The sequence below is a fragment of the Hydractinia symbiolongicarpus genome, chromosome 10 (genome assembly GCF_029227915.1).
Source record: "Hydractinia symbiolongicarpus strain clone_291-10 chromosome 10, HSymV2.1, whole genome shotgun sequence".
Lineage (NCBI taxonomy): Eukaryota > Metazoa > Cnidaria > Hydrozoa > Anthoathecata > Hydractiniidae > Hydractinia > Hydractinia symbiolongicarpus.
Genome location: NC_079884.1, coordinates 16,546,730 through 16,571,154, shown reverse-complemented (window position 1 = coordinate 16,571,154; position 24,425 = coordinate 16,546,730). Strand labels below are relative to the sequence as shown.

The 24,425-nt window shown below is 36.2% G+C and overlaps 1 protein-coding gene across 1 annotated transcript in view; it reads left to right on the top strand.

Moving 5' to 3' along the window:
* The window catches only part of LOC130612197 (proteasome subunit beta type-7-like), a 68,158-nt gene extending 43,873 nt beyond the window's left edge, over nucleotides 1–24,285 (top strand). Inside the window, exons 7-9 of the mRNA XM_057433497.1 lie at nucleotides 15,492–15,550; nucleotides 15,618–15,677; nucleotides 23,997–24,285. Of these exons, the coding sequence (XP_057289480.1) occupies nucleotides 15,492–15,550; nucleotides 15,618–15,677; nucleotides 23,997–24,191 (314 nt within the window). The 3' untranslated portion in view covers nucleotides 24,192–24,285. The remainder of the gene's footprint in view (nucleotides 1–15,491; nucleotides 15,551–15,617; nucleotides 15,678–23,996) is intronic.
* Nucleotides 24,286–24,425: the final 140 nt, after the last annotated feature.

Here is a 24,425-nt window from a genome sequence, read left to right as displayed (position 1 = left end):
CAGCAACAGTGCCAGCAATTGCCATGTATAGGTGCTTAGCCATAAATTCAACAACTTTTGCCGCCACTTAAAAAAAGAAGGATACTAACGTCCCTATGATACCAGGAAGAGCCGCACCTACTTCCCCTGCCAAATATTTTTAAAATTTTCCAAGCCTCTCCAATTGTTTTTGAACAAAATTTTTACTACCCCCACCGCTTCCTGCCGCTGCAGCACCAGCTGCTGCGCCACCTCCTGTAACTGCTAGTACAATGGTGAATATTAGCAAGCCTATGGCTGAAAAAATACTTGCTATAGTGATTCCTTGAATAAAATCTTGAGCTTTTCGGCCAGTGATTTGTCGTCTCCCGCGATTTTCATCAGCGTGTCTTTAATAGCAGTAAGCTGACCTTAAATCTTGATGATAGTATACCATGTGCTTCTTGTACAGCTTCTTTTTCACCTTGGAGTCGTTCTAGATTTTCCTTGGCTTCCGTAATGTCTCTGTTCCATATCTCTTGCTGTTGTTCAGGTACAGGCTGTGCTTTTTTTTCCTCTAGTCTCTTCACCTTGGCCTCTGCCTTAGCGATCATATCATCAGAGAAAATCATCTTACTTTTCAATAGTTTCAAGTTCCCCTTTATGGTTTGAAGTTCGAGGTTGAGCCCTTTACTTTAACGTTTACTAAAGACCTCCCTCTCCCCTCCCTATTAAGGGAAGTTTCCGCTATGAGGCTCGTCTTTTCATCCACAACATTCCTGAGTAATGGCGTCATTTCTATATTGTCCGCATTTTTAGCCCGAGCAAGCTCCTCGACGCGTTTCTACTTGCCCAGAAGGTTTTGGGCTATGACCTTGCTCCTTTTATTAGGTGTAGTAGTATAATCCTAGAAACCTAGCTGTCTTACGATGTCTGCTTGTAGGTTTGTCTTTATTGCACCGACTGATCGGAATCCCCCTTTTTGTTTATATATCAGGTCGGTTATATCTACTGGCTCATGTATGCCGGTTTTATCATCTACTTTATCAAAGATAGCCAATTATCTTCTGTAAGTTTAAATTTCTGATAAAGTCTCGTATTATTCTCTGGATTCCGCAGTATTTCCTCAATATGATCATAAAAAGAGTTGACCTTTGATCTTTTGATTTCTTCCATCTGGGTTGGTTTGGTGTCCTTTAACGTAGAGCTGGTACCAGGCTGGGCAGAAAAGTAGTCAGGTCTACTATATCTAACATCAGTAACATCTGGAATATCTTCCTTGTGTGTAAAACTGTCTCCTTTATATTTTGGATTATTCATTTTATTTGAAGAAAAATCATCTAATAATAAAGTAGTAGCATGACTAATATATTTGGAAAAACACTTGATCCCTATGCGGAGATTAAAACGCTCTTTGCCATGAAAGGGAAAAAGCAGCTTGTAAAGGTGAGCCACGTGCCGAGTACGATCAATCAGAATGAGGACCTATATGTGGACGTACCCAATATGGGACAGAATGATGTAATTTTCCCATGCAGCCTTCGGTTATTGTTTGATCTGGAGCTGAGCGGCACCAATACAAAACGCACCATAGTCTTAAATATCCGGAAGAGTCTGGTGCAGAACCTAAAAATCACAATTAATAGTAATGAGGTGCAAAGTATTAACGACTACAGAGTGTTAGGGGTTTACAGAGACTTGTGGTTACCGAAATTCAACCTTGAAAATAATTTGATCCTAGAGGGGATCAATCCAAATGATGGTACGCTCAGCGCCTTACAGGTGAAAGCTAGCGATTATGCGGGCACACTCAAAGAGAAGGCGATCGCTGCAGCCTATGGTAATACTTTCTGTATACCCTTGGGGAAGATGTTTGAGATGACTAGAGACCTACTTTTCTACCAGCCGGGTTACATGATAGATTGCAGTTTGTTCTCCATTTTGCATCGTATGCGGACGTTATCAAGGATGGAGGTACAGCAGCTTCAGGATCTACTACAGCAAAGTCTGCGGATGCTGTATATAAGATCAGCAACATTTCTCTAGAATTTGACAAGGTTAATAATGAGGAACTTGCAAGTGCTATGGTATCCCGGTCGCTTAACACTGCCTTTCGAAAGTGTATTGCACAGAAGGTGATCAGTATGAAAAAAGATGCAACAAATTATAATTTACAACTTGATTAAGCCGAGAATGATGATGATGATGATGAGACCCATCGAAGGTTAAAGCTTACGCCGGGGCGAAACAGGTTTTCTACAATCCTAAGATTGAAAAGATATCAATCACTGTCGAGGGTGAGCCTAATGAGCTCTATTCGCATGCAATGCTTAGAAAAGATCAGTTTGAGCAAATTGTGAACCTTTTTAGTAGCCATTATTCGACGGTCACCAGTTTATGACTTAGAGGTACGCAATTTTTGTTGATTTATGATAATCTCCTGATCATAGTCTACATGGTAGTGGAAGACCTTTACAGAGATTGTCGGACGGTATCACTCTGCACATAACGAAGAAGGCCGAGGGAAGTATTTGATTAGCGACACGCAGTTGAATATTCTTGATGGTAGATACCACAGTGTGGAGTAATCGCAGATCGATTAAGTAAGCTTAGACGTTGTTTTTTTGATCCACATGCGACGATATTTTCAGGACCAACGGGCTGTGAAAAAACACAGCGTGTTTTAGATCTTCTAGAAAGTGCTGTGGAAAAACACAGCTTGTTTTAGATCTTTAGAAGGTGAATACAAAAAATATTTTCACAACATTATCCTATGTCCAACTATACGATGGAACAGCACGTACCTTGAGAGATCCTCGCTTTGGCAAGCTGACTATGTGTTCTTGATTAATCCCAAGGATCAACTTTTTGAATGTATCGAAGAACTATCGTCGCTGCTAGCTAGCGAAGCATAGGAAGCACTCTTTGTGGCTGTTAACACAGTCGTATAGTAGAAGTTTAGAAGTTCAGTAGTAAGGAGATAACTAGAATGTAATGGAGTAAAGTGATGTGGCAAGAAAGTTGAATTGATAGCCAGAGTACGTGATAGCTTGAAGCTGAATCTAGTGGAGTGGAAATTTTACGTGGGTTTATGACTTTATTTTAATTAATAAGAGGATGGTATGGTTGCTCGTTTTTTTGTTTGTGTTGAAAACTGCTGTTTTGTTAAATTTTGTGTAAACTTTTGTGGCAATAAACCACATGCAGTATACTGAAAGAACAAATTTTTTTCGAATTGGACTCCACTGAAGGCTGTTCTGTAAGCTAATGGCTTTTTTATATTTCGTAACTTTTGTTGGGGAGAACTAAACTGAATGTGATGTCATTTTTGCTGGAAGAAAATTCCATGGTTTCACGTTTTTGTTAAAAATTTTAAAGTTGTACTAATAACTGTAGGTGATGATGAAAAATTGCTAAATATTCTGACTAAAACTTTTTTTTATATTTTGTAATCTAATGGCCGAAGACTGTATGCACTGAAATGCCTGATTTTTCTATAATTTGATGTGTTTAATAACCTTTTTGTGGAAGATTTATGCGCAATGGCAATATAGAACATGCTGAATGAACTGATTTTTGTTGATTTGGATGTGCTTCTCAAAAACTGATCTGTTTTACATTTTGTGTAAACTTTTGTTAGGACGGACCGTATTATGTTTTTCAAAATAATATCTTAGTTGATTCAAAATTTACTCCTCATTCTTTTTTGACATTTACCTTTAAAATGGCTGGTAAAGGTCACTACGGATCATCATACTAAAAATATTTTGTACTCTTAACCGGTTAATTTTTACATTTTGTGTATATTTCGGGGACAGGATGGTATTCAACCGAATAAATGAATTTCCAGATATAAATTTGATGTTTTTTGACACTTCAGATTGAAATATTAAAGGTTTTCAACGTAATCAAAGGTAATCACTTTATCAGATGTAAATATTTGAGATGTGTTATTTCTGACTTCATTATTATTATTGAAGATATTATTTCGGTTTGTCTGTTCAGTATTCATATTACTGTGGAAAGTTTATCATTTCTTGAACATGATAGTTTAGTAGGCGACGTTTCGGGAGTTCCTTCTCCCATCATCGGGCAAAGTAAAATGATGTTGCGCATGTATTTATATAATTGCAGAGGATCGAAATTCATAAAAATTAACCAATCAGAAACGAGCTGATAATTACAGTTAATTACGGTAATCAACATTTTCGGACCTGGATGTAGGTAACTACTTCTTCTGTAGGGCTGGTAACCAAATCTCAGGAAGTTGATACGAGATGCTGTTTATGTGTTTGTTACGTTCTACACTGTTGATGGTTTCTTTAATCTTCCTGGCCGTTGTTCTGGATTCTCTGTCAATAATTTTCTTCTCATCCCAATTAAACTGATGACTCTGCTCCAGCTGTGGTCCGCAATTTCGTTTTTCTTCACATCTCCGTTTCTCACTGCGCGCATATGTTCTTGTACTCGTTGCTTAAACTTTCTTTTTGTTTCGCCTATATACACTGCATCACAATCTTTACACGAGATTTCGTAAACAACATTGTTTTGCTCTTCCAGGTTTATTTTGTCTTTTGGTTTAGACAAAGTGCTTCTTAGGGTGTCTTTAGAGGTAAGAATGCATTTGATCTTGTGTTGCCTTAAAACTCGACGAAGGATCTCGCTGGTACCTGGTACGAAGGGTAGGAATGCTGATGCGATAAATTCCTCTGATGTTTCCTTGTTGTCTCCGTTGCATCTTCTCTTCATTTTATTTTCTACTTGCGTGATGACTTTATGACTGTATCCATTTGTGATTAATGCATTTCTTACACGTCGAATTTCTATTTTCCTCTCCTGTTTGTCACTGACTACACTGTTGGCACGATTCAGTAATGAAGATATGACACTTTCTTTGCAAGATTTCTGATGGTTTGATTCGAAGTTAAGGTACTGGTCAGTGTGTGTTGGTTTACGATACACTGAAACTGAAATGGAACCATTCTTGCGTTTGACCAAAGTGTCCAGGAAAGCGATACTTCCATCGTGTTCAAGCTCAACAGTGAATTTGATTTGTCGATGTAGGCCGTTGATGTGTTCATGGAACTCTTCTAGATGAGATCTTTTGATTATGGCGAATACGTCGTCAACAAATCTTTTCCAAACCTTTGGACGTCTGTCTGATGTGACTAATGCTGTTGTCTCGTGTGCTTGCATGTATATTTCTGCGACTACTGATGATGCAGGGCCTCCCATGGCAACTCCGTCTGTTTGAGTGTAGAAGTTCTTATTAAACAGATACCATGTTTTGGTTAGAACAAGTTCGACCAAACGTAGAAAATCCGGTACTGGAATCTTTGTCTTTTCACCGAATGCAGCATCGTTTTCGATAATGTCTTTAATGATGTTTAAGGTGTCTTTTATGGGAACATTTGTGTAGAGTGATGTGACATCAAATGATACCATGCATTCGTCGTCTGCTATCTTTATTTCTCTGATGTATTCCGAAATTTCTTTTGAGTTTTTGCTGTGGTCACTTGCTGTGAATTTGCTGAGGATGGAAGCAACAAATTTTGATAGGTTGTATAACGGTGTTCCAGTGCAGGAAACTATTGGTCGAATTGGATTTCCCTGTTTATGAATTTTGGGTAGTCCGTAAAATCGCGGTGGTGGTCCGTCACAAGGTTTCAGTCGGTAATACTGCTTATCGTCGATGTATTCTTTTCTCTTCAACTCCATTAAGATGTTCCTGGCTTCTCGTTTGATGACTTCTGTGGGATCTTTCTTGAGAAGTTTGTAAGGCCCGTTGTTGATGTGTTCGTTGCACTTGTTGATGTAGTCAAGTGTATTCATGATAACCGTTGTTCTCCCCTTGTCTGCCGGTAGGATTATGATATCTTTGTCCTTCTTTAGATTCTTCAATGACAGTCTTTCAGATTTTTGCAAATTGTCCTTTGGTGTTTTGCTTTTCTGTAGCGTGAGGCTTACTTTAGCTCTTACTGTGTCTGCCTCTTCTTTTGGTAGATCTTTAATTGCCTCTTCCACTTTCGCAACTATTTCTTTCTTTGGAATTGAAGCTGGTGTCATGCAGAAATTCATTCCTTTTGATAGAAGGTTTGTTTCTTCTGTCGTGAGTTGTCTGTTGGAGAGATTGACAATCCATTTGCTCTTTTCTATACCCGTTTGTGTATCATCATTGAATCTGTCTTTTGTAATTATCAGCTCGTTTCTGATTGGTTAATTTTTATGAATTTCGATCCTCTGCAATTATATAAATACATGCGCAACATCATTTTACTTTGCCCGATGATGGGAGAAGGATCTCCCGAAACGTCGCCTACTAAACTATCATGTTCAAGAAATGATAAACTTTCCACAGTAATATTATTATTATTGTTGTAATACATGATTCAATACATTATTTTGATCAGCGTTTCAAGCTCTACCCATTGGAAGCACATGTCAACAAAATTCGGGAAAAAATTTTGTGTATTGACGGGTCCTGGCAGACGTCATCAAAATACAAATTACGGTTCTCTTTCCCAATGTACTCCTGCCTAAGTGGATTTTACAGTGCAAATTTCTAAAGAAATTTATTTTTGTATATATTTTGGGGACTTTACTAACAGTAAACTTTAAAACACTTATATATCTCCTTAAGCGTTCGTCGAACACCTATGACCCTATACATTATTTTGATCAGCGTTTAAATCTGTACGCATTTCAGGCAACAGATAAACTAAATTTCGCCAATTTATTTGGATATGCACTGCTAACGTCAGCAAAAAGTCTAAAACAACCTATTTTTCCACCTTCCCTCCGCCTAAGTGGATTCTTCCACGAGGTTTATCGACTAGTTTCAATAATAATGTTTGTTTTAATTTTATATGATATTCACTACAGGAAACACTTACAACGACACAGCAACAACCACTATTTTTAAAGTTTTCGAAGTGTGATTTTTACCCGCCACAAAACTTTGCCTCTAATATAACTCGCTGGACGCGTTTTAATTATGCATGTTTTTACGCCCATTCAAATTCGTCACGTGACCGACCAAGGACATGGCCTTGTCCAAATATAAAATGCCTAACAAGCTCCTGGAACAAGGTTGGTGGTTTTTTCCTCTCCAGAGTAGTAGATTACGGGGATGGTTCAATACACACTTTTGGGGTTCAGGCATAAACCACCCGCTTTTCTAGAGATCCTCCGACATCCGCCACTTCTTATGGCACATGTTACTGCGCATGCGCAAAAATCTAACAAATCCAACGGCAGCCGACAAAATCCGATAAACCGACAGAATCTGACGACAGCCGACAACATCATGCGCAAGTTGAATAAGGGAAATCCCCTAATTCAAAATTTTCTGTCCATCTAAAAATTAGAAATGCAATCAGTGCAATATACAACGCTGTATCAGCGCCAGTAGCAGCCACTCGCTATGCTCTTACCGCTCGAGTGGAGAGTGTGAGGGATATTGTTACTGATTATTACAACAACATAAAGGACGGAATAAAAAATCGAATTAACCCAACACTACATGATGAAATTGAAGCTGAAGCTGAAGCACAGGAAGACTATCATGAGCCGGAAGATAATCAAGAAAACTACACTGGAGTTGAAGAAATCAAGCATCCGTTTCCACAGGAAAAGACTGCAAACACCGAATATCCAACACATATTTGACGAACATGACATGAATATGTTGGAAGATGGAAATAGAGTCAAATCTTGGAGAATCAACAAGAATCTGAACGAACCCTCATGCGTGCTATCATGGATAAAATCACATCTCATATAGACATGCGAGTAAATGTTGTTTACAGTTTCAGCTGTGATATTCACCAAGGTGGAGGTGGTGTATCTCCCCACCACAAAACTAAGAGCTCCAAGTCGCTATCAAGCATCGCCGACATCGAAGCATTCATAATGTGAAATGAAGCGTCTCGACCTGGAGGATGGTGAATTTTGGAGTAAAGCCTATATACCTGCGGTGAGAACTATAAAGACCCCAGGAGCATACGAAGGGAAAATCATCTTCGATCATGTGCAGATCAAGATCATAAGCACGCGTGAGCCTCTGTTAGGATGCGGACCTCTTTCAGACTGGCTGCGAAAGAAGAGATGTATCTACGCTATAGATGATAAAACGGAAAAAACGGACAATCTATGCTTCTGGAGATGTTTAGCGGCAATAAATAGGGCTAACGTAGAACGTGGAACAGAACGCGTAACAAAGGAAGCTCTTGCATTAGCTTGAGAGTACTAGGAGGACTCCAAGCTAAAGCGTAAGGACGTGCGCCCTACAAAGCTGGTGGATATGGAAGGTATTGCAAAGCACTTTAAAATCAACATCAAAATATATGAACCTAAACCAAACAACGAGAAAGCAACAGGGCGACTTATTTATGGTCAGAAGCAGCATAAAAAAGGGTTAGATGACATCACTCTTAGAATACTGGAAGGCCTCTGTTTCTACATGAAAAATATCAAGGTGTTGACAAACACGTTGGAATTTGAAGTATGCGGTCAACTTTTCACATAAGCCTGCCATCTCACGCGGCACAAGAAGAACTAATGTAAAGGAGTCAAGACGACCATCATTTGCAAAGGTAAGAAAGTGAAACATATGCCGAGCAGGTCGGAGAAGGTATTTTATGGTGAAAGTTATAGCTATGATGCATCTAAATGGTTAGAACACATGTCGAGGAAAACAGGAAGACATTATGCTTTATGTGGGCATGGTGGTGAACGTGTAATACGTGATGAAAAAGGAAAGGAGTGGAAAGTGGACGGTTATGAGCCTATAACGAAGACTGTCTACGAGTACCACGGATGTTACTGGCGCGGAGCTCCTGTGCCCGTCAGGACGGATCCGAAGGCGCTCAGCCAGAACGTTACGAACAGAGCCTACCAATGCATGATTGCAATGTATCAGCTAGCCATGCTTTGTATGCTGGAATTCTACTACGATTTCCTGGACAAGTATGTAGGTCGTCGAGATTTTGAGTATTTCTATATGGATACAGATGGCACGCATTTTGCTATCTCTGGAAAAAAGTTGCGAGATGTCGTACGTACTGAGTTGCTCGAGGAGTACTACAAAGAGTTGGCAAACTGGCTTGTAACGGGCGATTACTCGAAGAGGACAGGAGGTCTGTTTAAATCTGAGTTTTTTGGCATAAGAATGATTGCTATCACAGCAAAATGTTATTTTATCGAAGGGAAAGGGGGCACCAATTTTTCGTGCGAAGGGATGTCAAAAAAGCCAAACTGGGGATAATCAATCTTTTCTGGGGCTCGAATATGTCGTAGAAATAGTAATTGCCGAGATAACCACTGTAAGACTCTCTTTTTGGATAGTCCACTCTCTTTAGCGAGCAAGTTGATGGCTTTTCGTCCAACCCAAAGATGTTCTGGGTTGTTGTAAATACTACTCAAATTTTCTGCCTGTTTTTCTGTGAGAATATGTTGTTTTGACATGTTTCTTACATGTTTAAATGTGTATTTTTTTGGGTTTTTTCTTAAGAATATATACGCTGCAAACCCCAGAAGAGCTAGGGATCCTACAATGAACGTGATTTCACCATCCTGTTGATGTTTGGAAGGTATATAAAAATCGGAAATTTTTGGAGCTTTATGAATCGTAGCAATGTAGTAGTATTGCTTCATTCCCTCATCAAAATCCTTCAAATTCTCCCCCGCTTGCCTCTTCAGCTCTCGTTTATGATTATACCAATCAATTTTTGCGTGACAATCACGTACCCATTGTGCTTGCGCAGCTTGTAGTTGTTGGATCGCTTTATCATATCCTTTCCGTTCTTCTTCTCCATGGCCCGAGAGCTTACTGAATCAGAAATTACTACCGGAAAATGCTAATGCGTTTATTACTGCTCCTGCTGCCATTACTGCTAGAGTAGCCACGTTGTTAATTATTATTTATTTCTTCGGAACAATTGAAGCCGGGACCCATCCTTTTTTGACGGCCATTTCCCGACTTGAACGCCCTGCTACGAAGTAGCCTGTCATTTTCAAAATATCGTTCATGTCCATTTTAGCAGAAGGTCGTGTGATCCCTAAAAATTTCTTCCCTGTCAGGGCATAATCGAAGGTAAATCCAAGATCTACCAAGGTTTCGTATAACATATCAATTATTTCTTTTTCGTACGGTGTTATATTAGAAGAAGAAACGCATTTTAAAAATGTGTATTTTTTGATGTTGAACTTTTTTTTCAACAGAAGGCGGCTGCTCTGATGGTTTTTCTTCAGGCTGCTGCTGTTGTTTTTGTTGCTTAAAAAATTTGTAACAAATACCAACGCTTATCACAATACCAACTTTTACTGCTGTTGCTCCTAACATAGCGCCAGAACTTGATGAGGTACTTGCTGATGTACTTGACGAAGTACTACTTTTAGGTAGTTGACCACTTTCGCCCTTGTTATTTTTCCTCCTATTCCATTCGGCAAGTTTCTTACCGGCAGCAACGGGACCTTTTTCTTTGCAATAACTTGTTTTTGTTTTTCGCTCATTTATTTTACTACTTTTACCAAATATTCCCCGTTATCTTTTTCTTCTTTTCAATTTTCTCCGTTTATATTTCTCTTGGACAGCTGCTGAGTGTGGTTGATTGTGTCAGCGGAAACGAGAATGAGCGGAAGAAATTTACTAAAGGCAGAGTAGATGAGGATCCCCAAATCAGCCATACTATCCTTGATAATTGGTGTTCCTCGATATCTTGCTTTAAACCCTCAGCACTATCGAGTTGAACAACATTCCTTACAACATTACATACTAATGCTGTGTGAAGGCACTCTTTTCCCCAAGGTATAGCTCAAGTATATTTTCAACTAAGCATAATAAAGACATTAAACGGTGAAGTATATCAATACGATATATAAAACTTGATATGACAACTGTTCTAAAGTCTTCTTGGATAATAAAAAAGATATAGAGGTTCTGCGGCGTTATTATTTATTTATAGTCGATAAAGCCCGTGGAGAAATCCACTTAGGCAGAAGGAAAATGAAAAAATAAGTTGTTTTAATTTTTTTTTGCTGACGACTGGAGTGCAGATACAGAAAAAAATTTGGCGAAATTTAGTTCATTTGTTGCCTGTAATATGTAGAGCTTAAACTGCTGATCAAGAAAATGATCATGTACTTTTGATAAGCGGTTAACGAGATATAAGGGTTCAAAGATTTTGCTGACGTCAGCAATGGCCTGTGAAGGTCTAAAAAATTTTTTTTAGAAATTTGTGTAACTTCATCGTATAGATCTTAAAACGCTGATCAAGAAAATGTATAGGATTATGTACTTTTAACAAACGGTTGCAGAGATATTAGGGTTTGAAGGTTTTTTGATGACGTCATTAACCCGTCCATTCCTAAACGGATTTGGGGACCCAGGTTTGGGAAAATTACCCAAATTGGTCCTTGGTGGTCCTTAGTTACTCACGCGGTGAAAAATCATTGACGTCACCACCACATTTCCAAGTTATTTGGCCTCAAAAGAAAATTAACATATTAGACATTAATTTTTCGGCTACATCAAAGGAAAATAAGCATATCAACTTTGCCTGTCACAGACAGACGGACACACTTAGCGTATTATTATATAGACTAGTCGTTGCCCGTGGAAAAATCCACGGGTTCGCCCGTCCTTTGAATTTACCCGTGGCAACAAAGTGGATAAGAATATATCGCATTTGATATTCGTGTTTCCGTAACATCATTTTCTAACTTAGCGGGGGTCGCGCAGAGACAGACAGACGACGGCTATTATTATAGAGACTAGTCGATAAGGCCCGTGGAAAAATCCACTTAGGCAGAAGGACAATGGAAAAGTAGGTTGTTTTAGATTTTTTGCTAACGTCAGCAGTGCAATTACAAAAATATTTGGCGAAATTTATTTTATTCGTTGCCTGTACTATGCAGATGTTAAAACGCTGACCAAGAAAATGTATATGATCATATCTTTTTGATAAGCAGTTAATGAGACATAAGGTTTTAACATTTTGCTGATGTCAGCAATGGCCAGTCAAACCCCCCCCCCCAATTTTTTTTTTAGAAATTTGTATACCTGCTGCCTTCATTGTATAGGTCTTGAAACGCTTATCAAGAAAATGTATAGGATCGCGTATTTTTGACAAACGGTTGCAGAGATATTAGGAAATATCTGCTTTACAAATGCGTCCTGTTTAAAAAATTAGCTAAAAAATAGTTAATATTTGATTAAAATCTAAATAAAAAGGATATGGGAAGAAAATGTGAAACAAAGGGCAAAGAAAATGATTAAGTGTGGACACAAACTTAGAGTAAAGACGCTACTCAAATGGGACACATCTAGAAAACAAAGAAACAAAATTTCATAACATACACCTAAATATAATATTGCTTCAATTTCTTTTTAAATTTTACATAACATTTTTCTTTTCTAATATCTAATGGCAACTTGTATGTGTCAGCACCTGTGTAATAAAAACCACTTTTCGCAACTTTTAATTTAACTTTTGGCAAGCGTAATGATAACTGATTATTCCGTGTAACCCTTTCGTGATTCATCAACTCGAAGTAACTGTTGAAGCTGCTACAACTCTCTTCGTCAATACATTTACGAACTACGCAACACACATTTCTTATTATCGTACTTTTGATTGATGTAACGTTTGCATTTTTCGTGACATTTCTCGCTCTGTTGTCCAGAGACACAAGCCTTTTCTGTTGTGTATTTGTAAATTTAAGGTTGATGATACTGCTAAACGTGATAAGAGGTAGTATCATCATGTTGTAAATGATAGTAGCATTGTTGTCATCAATTTGCGATCTCAATGCTGATAGGAGACGAAGCCTTGCTGAAGCTTTCTTGTAGGCTGTGTCAAAGTTTATCTGCATAGATAGTTTTGAATCCAGAGTCGAACCCAAATATTTATACTGGCTTGTCGTGTTGACTTCCACAAAATTGTAAAATAGCTTGAGCTTGTGGGATACTGAATTCAACTTTTTACCAGTTCCGAATAACATTGCTTCCGTTTTTCCTCTTTTTAAGTTAATCACAAGGTCATTATCGATTAGGTACGGTTCGATATTTTTTAATTCTGATTTCAAAGTATCTTCGATATAATTTACATTGCTTCCAGCAATATAAACCACTGTGTCGTCAGCGAATTGGATAGTACGTGCTCTAATTAGCGAGGTCTCAAAATCATTGAAGAAAATTAAAAATAAAAGCGGTCCTAAAGTAGATCCCTGAGGGACTCCGCATTTTACATTGTCAGTGTTAGATTTGATGTTATCGATAACCACCTGTTGTGTACGGTTGAAAAGGTAGTGGGTAAACCATTCTAACTCTTTGCCACAAATACCATATGCGCAAAGCTTTTCAAACAAGATGATATGTGAAACAGTGTCAAAAGCTTTCGACAAATCAATGAAGATTGCACCAACTAAATTTCCTTTATCAAGCTCTTTTCTGATGTTATCAGTAAATAACGTCGCAGCTATGTCCGTGGAGCTACGTCTGCAGTAACCAAATTGAGAACGATATAATAAATTATTGTCTTCTAGATAGCTGATAAGTTGGCTATGAACTGCTTTCTCAAGTATTTTTGATAGGCTTGACAATATAGATATTGGTCGGTAGCGATTTGGTTCAGATGGTGATCCTGATTTAAAGATGGGAGTGATCAGTGCGTGTTTCCAATCTGATGGTACTTAAATGATTAAATAACACAGTGGTTCAGCAATCGCAGATGCACAGTCCTTCAATAAAGCTGGCGGAGATTATCCGAACCAGTTGACTTTTGACGCCGAAGCTTTTTTAGTTCTTTCTCAACAAATATGCGTGATATATAGTTAAATTTAAATTTCATACATGTTCTTAAAAGTGACTGTTTTGGTTTGTTCCAGATAAAATCTTTTAGGTAAATAGATTTTAATTTTTACTGATGTGCCGCGTTGGAGAAAAATAAACATAATGTATTTACTTTTTCGAATTTACTGGTAGTTGTAGTTGCATCATTAGTAACTTTCCTCGTCTTGGTGGGCATTATGGTTTTTATAGTGTCCCAAAACTTTTTTGGATTTCTTGAGTTTCGACTTAACAGATCCCTACTGTAGTTACCTTTACCTGTTCGTAAGTCAGTGGTACATTTGTTACGAATTTTTCTGTATGCTTTCCAATCTGCTGCTACGTTTGTCTTACGAGCTTTTCTAAGGGCTTAATCTCTCTCGATCATGAGATATCTAATGTTGTTGTCAATCCAAGGGCAGAATTGACCCTTGACCCTTTTCTCGATTATCGGTGCGTGTTTGTTAAATACATTAAGAAGTGTATTCTTCAGATAAAGCCATGCTTCGTTAACATTTTTCATTTCGTACATTGGACTCCAGTAGTGATGTCTAAGCTCCTCGTTTATATTGTCGCTGTTGTACTTTCCGTAGTTCCTACTTTTTACATTTTTCGGCGGTAACCTATCTCTCTTGAATATACGCACAAAGCCAACCATGTCGTGGTCACTAATAGAAGTTTGTATTACGTCATTGACATAAGTACTATCCGTGCGAGATGTTAAAATGCAGTCAATTAAAGTTTTTGATGTTTCGGTTACTATTGTCGCTTTAGTAATAATTTGTTTTAGTCCATGTAAATTAAATACTTCCTTAGTATCCTTATTATCGTTTGCTTTCAAAAAATTAACATTTATGTCTCCCAAAAGATTCACTTCTTTTGATGGAGACATAACAATAGATAACATAGATAATCGTTAAGGAATGTTTCAAAATTACGAGGTAGGTATTTCGAACCAGCCGGGGGTCGGTACAATGATCCAACAAGAAATGATTTAGAGCTTTTTTGAAAGATTTCAATCCAAATACACTCCAAGTCACGATATTCTAAGTCAGATCTACGTTTCCATTACGGTTGGAGATATACATGTCTACTCCTCCGCAAAGTCCCGTTTTCCTGTTCCGGGAGATAAAAGTATACCCCGGAATATGATAAAGGTCAGGTGTACGCTTTCGTGTTTATATGCGTCTCGAATAAAGTTAACATGTCAATGCTTTTGTGTTCGTCTGACAAAACTTTAACATGGTCTATATTCGCCAACAGTCCTCGTACATTCTGATGAAATATTTTCATACCTCTTTTTGATAACAAATTATACAGTTCTTTCATATATTCAGGTCCAGGCTGAGTCTCAATGTCAACAGCAAATAGCAAAATAAGACATGAATGTTTACGTCTTGATCCCAGCATTGATATGTTACCTTTATTTTTATCTTTACTATCCCATAAACTTACTGAAATATATGTTTCTGCCCCTGGCAACAGGTGTTTCTCTCCACAATATAAGCCAATAATATCTGTATTAAAAAAAGATTTTCTTTTTATCATAAAACAAATAATTATAGCTAACATTATACGAGAAACACGAAACACGGCTGCTCTTGCCGCCATCTTGCGTATCAGTATCAATGAACGGCGAAATTAATGGGTTTAAGTACCTCCCGTCCGCCATTGTTTTGAGATGTTTTCACCTATTTCTTTCCAGGTTCTGGCTCCTTAGCTGCAATGGCAGTATTCGAAAATAGATACAGACCAAATTTGGAGGTATAGAAATCTGGCATTGTTTTGTAACTTTCAATGACAGGTAGTACATGTTTCTTTTTAACTTTAGTTGGAAGAAGCAAAAGAATTAGTGCGACAGGCTATTCATGGTGGAATTTTCAATGATTTGGTATGTACCTACACTAATCTTGGTAACACTACTGTGTCTGGGTAATTTTTCTCAAATTCATAACTAGAGAGGAGGGCTTTGCTGAAAGGAGTGATATGGATTTTTCGAAGTTTTTTCAATATGGGGATTTTAATAAATTGAAATTAGTAAAATTTTCCAAAATATTATAAGAGCTAGTCACGGATTTGATTACCTCGTAGGCGACAGGTTGCAGCTATTAAATGTGTTAACCCCAATTTGGTATTGGGTGTTTTGGCCCTTAGGTACAAGGGTATAGGTACAAGGATGCATAGAGTACCCGCTGTTCAGAGTGACTATGGCATAAAACAAATTATACTATTAAGACAAAAGAAATGAGTTTTTTTCTTGCTGACTGCAGCATTTTTTGTTTGATGTCATCAGCAATTAAAAAAGTGGAGGGAAATACCATTATAGCTACAACCCCAGACATAATATATTGGGAAAAATTGCAACTACAAGCAATTAAGAACCTCGTTTTCATCTGCAACGAATTTGATTGGACTTAAAAACTCACATAAATAAAACGCGCCCAACGAGTTGTATTAGGGGCAAAATAATGTGGCGAGAAAAAATCAAACCTTAAAATTTTAAAAATGGTGTTTGTTGCTGTGTTGTTGAAGGTGTTCCGTTTGGTTTGGTGTTGGTCTTCTGCATAGGAATTCAAAATAAAAACAATTTAAAAATTATTCCAAAAGCCGTTGTAGTCCTACTTTCTTAAGTCTTCTTTTAACAGTTGACAAGCTTATACTTATTTTATGGACCAAATTCAGATAGGCAAGTGTCTCAATGTGACTACACTCCTCATTAAAATATCTAGTTAACAACACATTTATCACACTGCTTGACATCTTGCCTTAATATGTTTTAAAAAATCAACATGAAATCAATTCTCAGTGGGTTGACCAACAAAAACGCTGACTGTACCGAATAATTTTCGCTAACCGAGTATTGTTTACAGAAAACGAGAACCGAAAACACACAGAGTAACAAGAAACTTTGGCTAAGGATTGTTTTCTTTGCAGTGCACAGTATATTACAAGAACTCTGCAGCTTAAAGGAAGTGTTTTCCTATACGTGCGCAGTGTATTACAAAAACATCACAGTCTTCAATTGGAACTGCGCAGTGTTTTTTCCAGAAGTGTGCAGTGTATTACGAGAAGTGTGCAGTGTTTTTCAGAAGTGCGCAGTGTCGTGAATATGACACCTCAGGACCATCGTATAAAGGAATATATACATAGCTAGCTAACTAGTTACAAAAAGGCACTATTACTTGTGATTGATGTTGGCAAAATTAGGATTCTTTATTTTTTAACTTGTATAGAGAGGCTAGAAAATATTATGTTAATCCTATAAAGTTTTTAAGGGAGATGAATATTGGTAAACATTCCTTTAAAATTTTCAATAGGTAGTCACACAAACGCTGAGTGAAGTCATTATTTTTAGGAATTATGCATAGCTATAGCTAGCTAGCTATGCATGATACTATTGCTAGGTAGCTAGCTATACATGCAATGTTCTTTAAGACAGAACAATTTATTCTATTTTCACAAAAAATGCGGAAAATCTAACATCAAATCATAATTGACATTTTCGATTTTATATTTGTTTTGCAAAAAGAAAAAATTAAATCTTGCTTTAGTTACGTATGTGGACCTTAGTTCTGTCTCATTTAAAACTGGTGCCAAAATAGCCCTCAAAATTATGAGAGCAAAAATTGGTTATGAACTTTATCCATGGTGGCACTTCAAAAGATACATGTAAACAATAATCTGCCATTGTATTTTATTCATGTATATCACTACTACTTTACACTGAATTGGTTGTTTTAAGAGTTTAGTTTAAGAGTTATAAAAAAACATAAGTTTCTGAGGCAAAAGATAAAGTACAACATATGCCTAAATGTAAATTTCGTTTAAACGTAATTATAAGCCAATAACATTTTTGTGCAAATGTGTTTTCATTCCTCAATCTTGTTTGCATATACATACCTGCGAAACTTGATATATACTCTCTAACACTGACAATATAGCTATACTTCCCAAAAACATCAAACTTATACTCAAGAAAATTTATTTACTTGTTTATTTACATGCAAAAAAATATTTGCAGTTTGAAACTCTTTCCATAAGAACCACAAAAAAAGACACCATTTTTTGTGATCCACGTCGGTACTCAGCAATTGCGAATGCCAATGTGTCAACAAAATTCTTTAATTCTCATTTATTTGTCTTTTATTTAAATTGGATGATTTTTTTTTGCTGATGAGGACAAAAAACTTCTGGCATACTATAAATAAAAACTTGAATAATGCCCTGTGCGAGCTTATTTCTTAGAAATGTTTTTATTTTGAGGATTGGAGCTTATTAAAAAGGAGGGCTTATTGGAAAGAGGGAGCCCAATCGAGTATTGAGTTTTTCGCCTTCAGTATCAGACTGACCAAGGTTGGCAAAGTTAAATTCTCCAGTATGAGAGAACTGTTAACTAACTGGCCAAAAATATTAGCTAATTTTTCGTGCAATTCTCTCACTGAACTTTATAGCAGACTAGCTAATGACAAGTATGATTATGCTAGCTTAACTATTAAAGCACTTGCAATTGATTTTTGGGAGGTTGTATTCGATGAAGCGTACAGTATCTTTTAGACATCGTTCAGCCTTAATTAAAACCAATATCCAGAATTTTATAATACGGAGCAGACAAATCTGGAGATGTGCACAGCTACAGCTAGCCACAAATGATAATAAGTTGGAGGTTTGAATTGATGTGTCTACGATATTAGCTCAAAATAAATTGTTTTCAACTTTAAAAGACCATATCGTAAAAAAGTATCAACTTAACTGTCCATAAATAATTTCAAATTCAACTTGAATATGAAACAGGAGATACTGCTTTACTGCGAGCACCTATTGGTTTACAAAATGCTCAACACTTGCCTCTCCTGTATCAACAAAATATTGACTTTTACAGCTCTTAACTGGCAGTTTAACAAAATCATAGTTATCAGTTATAGTTTAAGGGCAGAGGGAAAAAATCGCGAAATTTGGGTGTTTACGCGAATAATTGTCACACTTCCTTCCTTCCGTAACTGTCAATAATCTACATTTGTATCAAGCACTGTTATGGTTAACCTTTACTACTTGCAGTTTGTAAGTAATTTCATGTTAAAAAAACCGTTATTTTATTGAGGTTCCAGATTTGCTCTATTATTTTTATTTCATTAACTTGTCATGCACATATCGTGTTCTCATAATAAGGTTTGAATATCGGCTATGAAAATGATTTTTTTGGCAAAGTTCTTATAAACTAGGCTCATATGTATTCTCTTTTTTACCTTTTATGTACATAAACTCTTGAAAATCTTGCAGAATTGTTCAAATTGTTGATTCACAGAAAATAATCTTATCAAATTCTTCCATAGTGTCGAGTTGTGATAATATAAAAACAAACATTTTGTTTCGACCCCATAAAAAATTTACACATCGTTATCTCTGAAATAAAGTTAAAGTTTGCATGCCTTTTTTACAATATAACATTTTCGTTGCAAAAACGTTTTCTTTCAAGCCTTACTTTCGAACCGTTCGTCCATTTTTTTTTCTTTTTATGAAACGATTTTCAAATTAATCGGAGAAGGCAAAAGTGCTTTGTGTAATCTTACCAAGCAAAAATTTGTTTTGACTGAGCAAAATCACATTTTATTTGCCTCTACAAATACTAAAATGTTAACTCTCAATACAAAATATCAGAATAAGGATATTATCCCTGTTGTCAACCTATTTTCATGTCATAATTTACAAATTACTTTATATCTGGCATATTTTGAAATTTTAAATTTTTTTACGAAATAGGACCTAGGACAATGTGAGAAAAAATAGGAAGAACATCCCAAGGAAAGCTGTGAATCGCTTGGAAGAGCCCTTCAATTTAGCATTTTAATACAAGCTGGGGTTTCAAAATCTAACTTGTCAACCACGTTAACAACGTCAAAATAGCATCCTAATTCTGAAATCACGAATCTGTGAAATGTGACTTTTAAATACTGCTAAAACTACTATTTTTATTTCAGTTGGGAAAAAATAAGCAGGATAACTATGGGTCAACTATTATTTTGCAAGCACTGACAGTGCTTGTAAGCCTAGTGAATTTTATTTTTACAGATGTTGTTTGGCTAATAAGGTACACTCAATAAGTGGAGAGACAGGATATATGCCAGCAACATCACTAATTTGGCGAGTTTTTTTATTGACAGAGTAGCTTTCTGTGATATAAGAAGATAGGAAGCTGCGTAGCGCCAATCAAGCATGACAAATATTTTTATTTGACCCTATCTGACAATTTCAATTATGAGAATTGCTCATAGTGTTTTTTGGACGTGTATCCTTTGTCAAAATTGATATACTGTTAAAAAAACGTTTATCTGTGTCCCTGAAAACGACTAAATTCAGAAACTTAGGAAATATGGTAATAGTGGAAATATTTTTTGACTCAAATTTATCAAACCAACCGAAAATCATGTTATAGCAAGTTTCAAGTCTTTATTTCAATTTTAGTTTTAGCAAAAAGTATGGTTTAAACAAGAAGTATTTTTTATAGTCCACTTCACTGGGCACTTTAACAGCTATTTTTCACTTTAAGAAAATTTTCCATGGAGTGGAATGAACAGGAACAGAGCAGAAAATTTTCTACTTGTAATTTTCATTTCGTAATATTGCGCACATTTTTATACAGAAGTCAACACACTTCTCCCATTCTCACAAAATGAAATAACCTGATTGGCTAAACAATTCTCTACTTGTCTTTTCCGTACACAACTCAAGGAAAAAGTTGGAGTCGATTCAACTTTGCTCGGAACAGAATAGACAAGAAAATATGCTGTTCATGTGATGTAAACATTTTAAGTATGCTTGCTCAGAAATTTTTCTGTTCCTTTTCATTCCATTCCACTGAGAATGTTCTTGAAGTGGAAAATTTCCTTTAGCTTATATCCCTTTAAGTACATATACTCATACTTGTATTTAGATTAAGGAGGTATTCTAAACAAGAGTAGAACTTGCTAACTTTGCAAAAAATTGGTTCTCGTTAAATTTCAAAAGTATTTCAAAAATTAGTTCTTGCAAAAAATAATTCCCCAAAATATCCCTTTATGGTTCTGCTGTTTTACATAACAGAATGTCTAAGGCAAGCTTTTATAATCAGTTGTCTACATATATCCAGAAATTAGTCTGCCCTTCTCTCCACTTTCTTGTTTTTTCATAGGATACAAAACGCCACAAAAATAAAAACTTTTTCCATAAACTGGATTCGAAATCTAAAAATGAACTATCTAAGATCAGCAAATAAAATTTTTATTCAGGAAGTACCTACAATCGTTGCGAAAAGTAGTTGAGACAAATGCAAAAACTGACCATTAGTGGCAGAAAAGGCAATAAATACAGAATTACAACATTTTTTATCCCCTCCACCTTTTACACAATGTTGGAGAGTCATAGCAGCAAACTTCGGACTTCAAAACACCTAAGTGCAACATTGTGTCGGGGGTGCGGGGGTGAAAGTGTCTCAGCACTCTTGGCAACGATTGTAGCTAACTAAACTATATTAAAGTATTATGTAACCTGCTAATAAAACAGCACAACTTCTTATCAAACTTTAAAGACGCTTATTGCAGTTACCAAGATAATTTTTCTTGTATATTTTAGTCGTAAGACAATACATTATGCGAGTACGTTTGGCGTTGCTAAAAATCTGGCTGTTAAAGTTCCCCATTGTTGGTCGCATAAATTAACGTACGACGCGTTCGCATAATTTCGTCAGTAAAACTTTTTAACCGACTAAATGTTTCGGAGAATTTTTTGACGTTTGTTACTCGCCCTGCATTCTACATTGGGAGAATTTTTTTTAACATCTTTCATTTTATTATTTGGACTTACCTGTTACTGGTAAGATTCATTAAATTGACCTGTGTCCGTCCGTCCGTTACCAGCTTTTCTCAGAATTGATCTTAGTTTTTTTCTAATTTTTTGCACAATGACAGTGAACAATAGACGCTCGAATGTGACGAAGTCAGTTTTTTTAGAAAAAGTCTTATCGGCACAAAAATGGCGGATTTATGCGGAAAATGAACCTAAACGGTCCAAACATGACATTTCAAAGGATCAGATCATTAGTTTTTTGATGTTTTGCACAATGACAGGAACAATGGACACTCAAATTTTACGAAGTCAGTGTAAACATTCTTTCCGGCTTAATAATGACGGATTCGTGGGCAAAAAGAGTCAAAACGGTTCAAAACTGGGTCGTTTTCAAGCATTTTGCCCAAATTTTTCAAAAAAAAATGAAAAAGAAAGTTTTTTTTTAAATCATCATTCCTAGGTAAAACCTTCTACATGTTTTCATTCTAAAACTTAATTGAGAACACTTTTAGGGATCCTAGGGCACATTTTGTAAAAGAAATTTTGTTTATAAGAAATCCCCAGATAAAGAAAAACACAGGACATCTGAAATACTTTATGACTGAAAGACTTACATATTTGTCAAGTCAAGGTTTTGTATCTCAGTTAAGAATAACTTAATGTGTTGAACCAAAATTGCCCCTTAACATTTTAAATTTATTTTGCTTTGAAGTGTTTTTTTTAAAGCTATATTAAAAGAAGATCTAACTAGTCATGATAAAAAGTAGCTTATAAAATGTTGAACAAACAAAAGTGCTGTACTGCATGTTGAACGCTAAATCAAATTAGTTTAATCTTTGTGACAATTGAAGAATTGTAAAGGTTCGAATCCTTTGTCAGACAAATAGCATTTTTTATTAGTTTAGATATAAGCAATTATAACAGTCAGGTTGTCACTATGAAAAAACGTGAAAAAGAGCTCACTTGTTTCTTCTTTTTAAAAAGGGATGTTGAAGATTTGAAAAAAGCGTTACGTATGGGACATTTTGTTACGTTTGGGACATCAGTCCTTAGGGAAGGGTGACAAAGTACAGGCAAAAGAATTTTTAACAGTAATAAGTCCTATGAAATTTTACTCTTTCTGACTTTTACCTTTGAAAAAATAATACAGATATAGGTGTTACGTATGGGACATTTATAGTGGTTAAAATCCAATTCCTTAGTTTATTACTCTAATATTTCTTACAGAGTGTAAGTAAAAGAAAATTCTTGATATTGTCAAATTAGCAGGAATGCAGAGGAAGACCTAAATGGCTAATTTGGTTTGAAATTCATCTTGTGAAATTTTTTATGGCCATTTTAAGAAAATGTTTCGTATGGGACACGAAAGTCTGACCACGCAGTCTAGAAACCATTATAGCTGACTAGTTGAAAATGACGTTTTTAAAAAAAGCAAGAAATCTTCCTTAACAACTAATACAACTGGAAACACTAACTTTTAATTTATTCAAAATACCTGAAAAAAAGAGGAAGAAATGTTTGAATGCGATTCGCAATCGGACACGTTACGTATGGGACATTTTGGGGTATTTAGCTATAAATATTTCCACCAATAATTGTTTTTTTTTTGTCAAAACTGTGATGGACTCAATAGAACAGACTAGTATTTCAACAAAAACCCACACTTAATGAGAATTGAAGCTGTTTGCTAAAATATAGAGGCATGGGACACTTTTTTTAAATTTGGGCAAAATTCTTGGAAACGACCAACTACGGATTTTTAAACTTTTCTGAGGATTGGATTATAAGTTTTTTCGGAAGTTTTAAATCCAGATCGGTCCATTGAAGTTTTGCTTGTTTATTACCATCAATTATTTTGTTGTTTCCTTTCCTCCCACCATCACAGAAAACTTCTTGGACTCTAAGTACAACATTCTATATCTTAAAATTTTTGTCACCTACCAAATAATTCGTCACTTTTAACCGACGGGTTTTCAATAACAAGGTATGTCCAACAGCTTTGGTTATAAAGTTGACAAAATAAGATTCATTCATGAGGTTGCACGCCCCGTATTCGTTCTTTAATTTTCTTTTAATGTTAGGGAGCGTTCACATATTACGTAATCAAGTAGGGCGAGGGGGGGTCATCGAAATTGCTTATGCTTGATTATGGGGGAGGGGGGAGGGGTCAAGTGGTTTGATGACATAAGCAAATAAAAAAAAATTACAGCATATTTTATCATGAGTGTGAAAAATATCAACTGTCTAAAGCGTTTGTGTTAAGTATTAAGTAGATGAAGACGTAATTTTGGGAGGGGGGTCAACCAAATGATTACGGCTGATTACATGGGGAGGGGGGAGCAACAAATTGATTACTCATTATGTGAACGCTCCCTTATCTTGTTTCGAACAGGGTTCTGGTAGCAATGTCGATTTATGTGTAATCACGAAGGACGGTGTGGATTACATTCGACCGCACGATGAACCGAACAAAAAAGGTGTTCGACAACGCTCGTATAAGTATCCACACGGTGCGACTGAAGTTCTCACTACAACTGTTGTAAAGTTTGATGTCGATGAAGAAGAAGAAGCAATGGAGACTTCATAGTTTAGAAATCTTTGTCACGTGGATAAAGGGTTTTCCCAGTCTTAGCATGTTTCTTTTGTAACCTTGTACTGTAAAGAAAATATTGTCTCCTGAATATTCCGATTTTGTCTTTTTGGTGTCGACAAACAGATTACGCGCCTTTTATAATGATTATGCTTTATGAGAATATCAGACTGAAAATATAAAAATGCTATTCGCTCAAGTTCATAATTTGGTACATATTTATAATCGCAT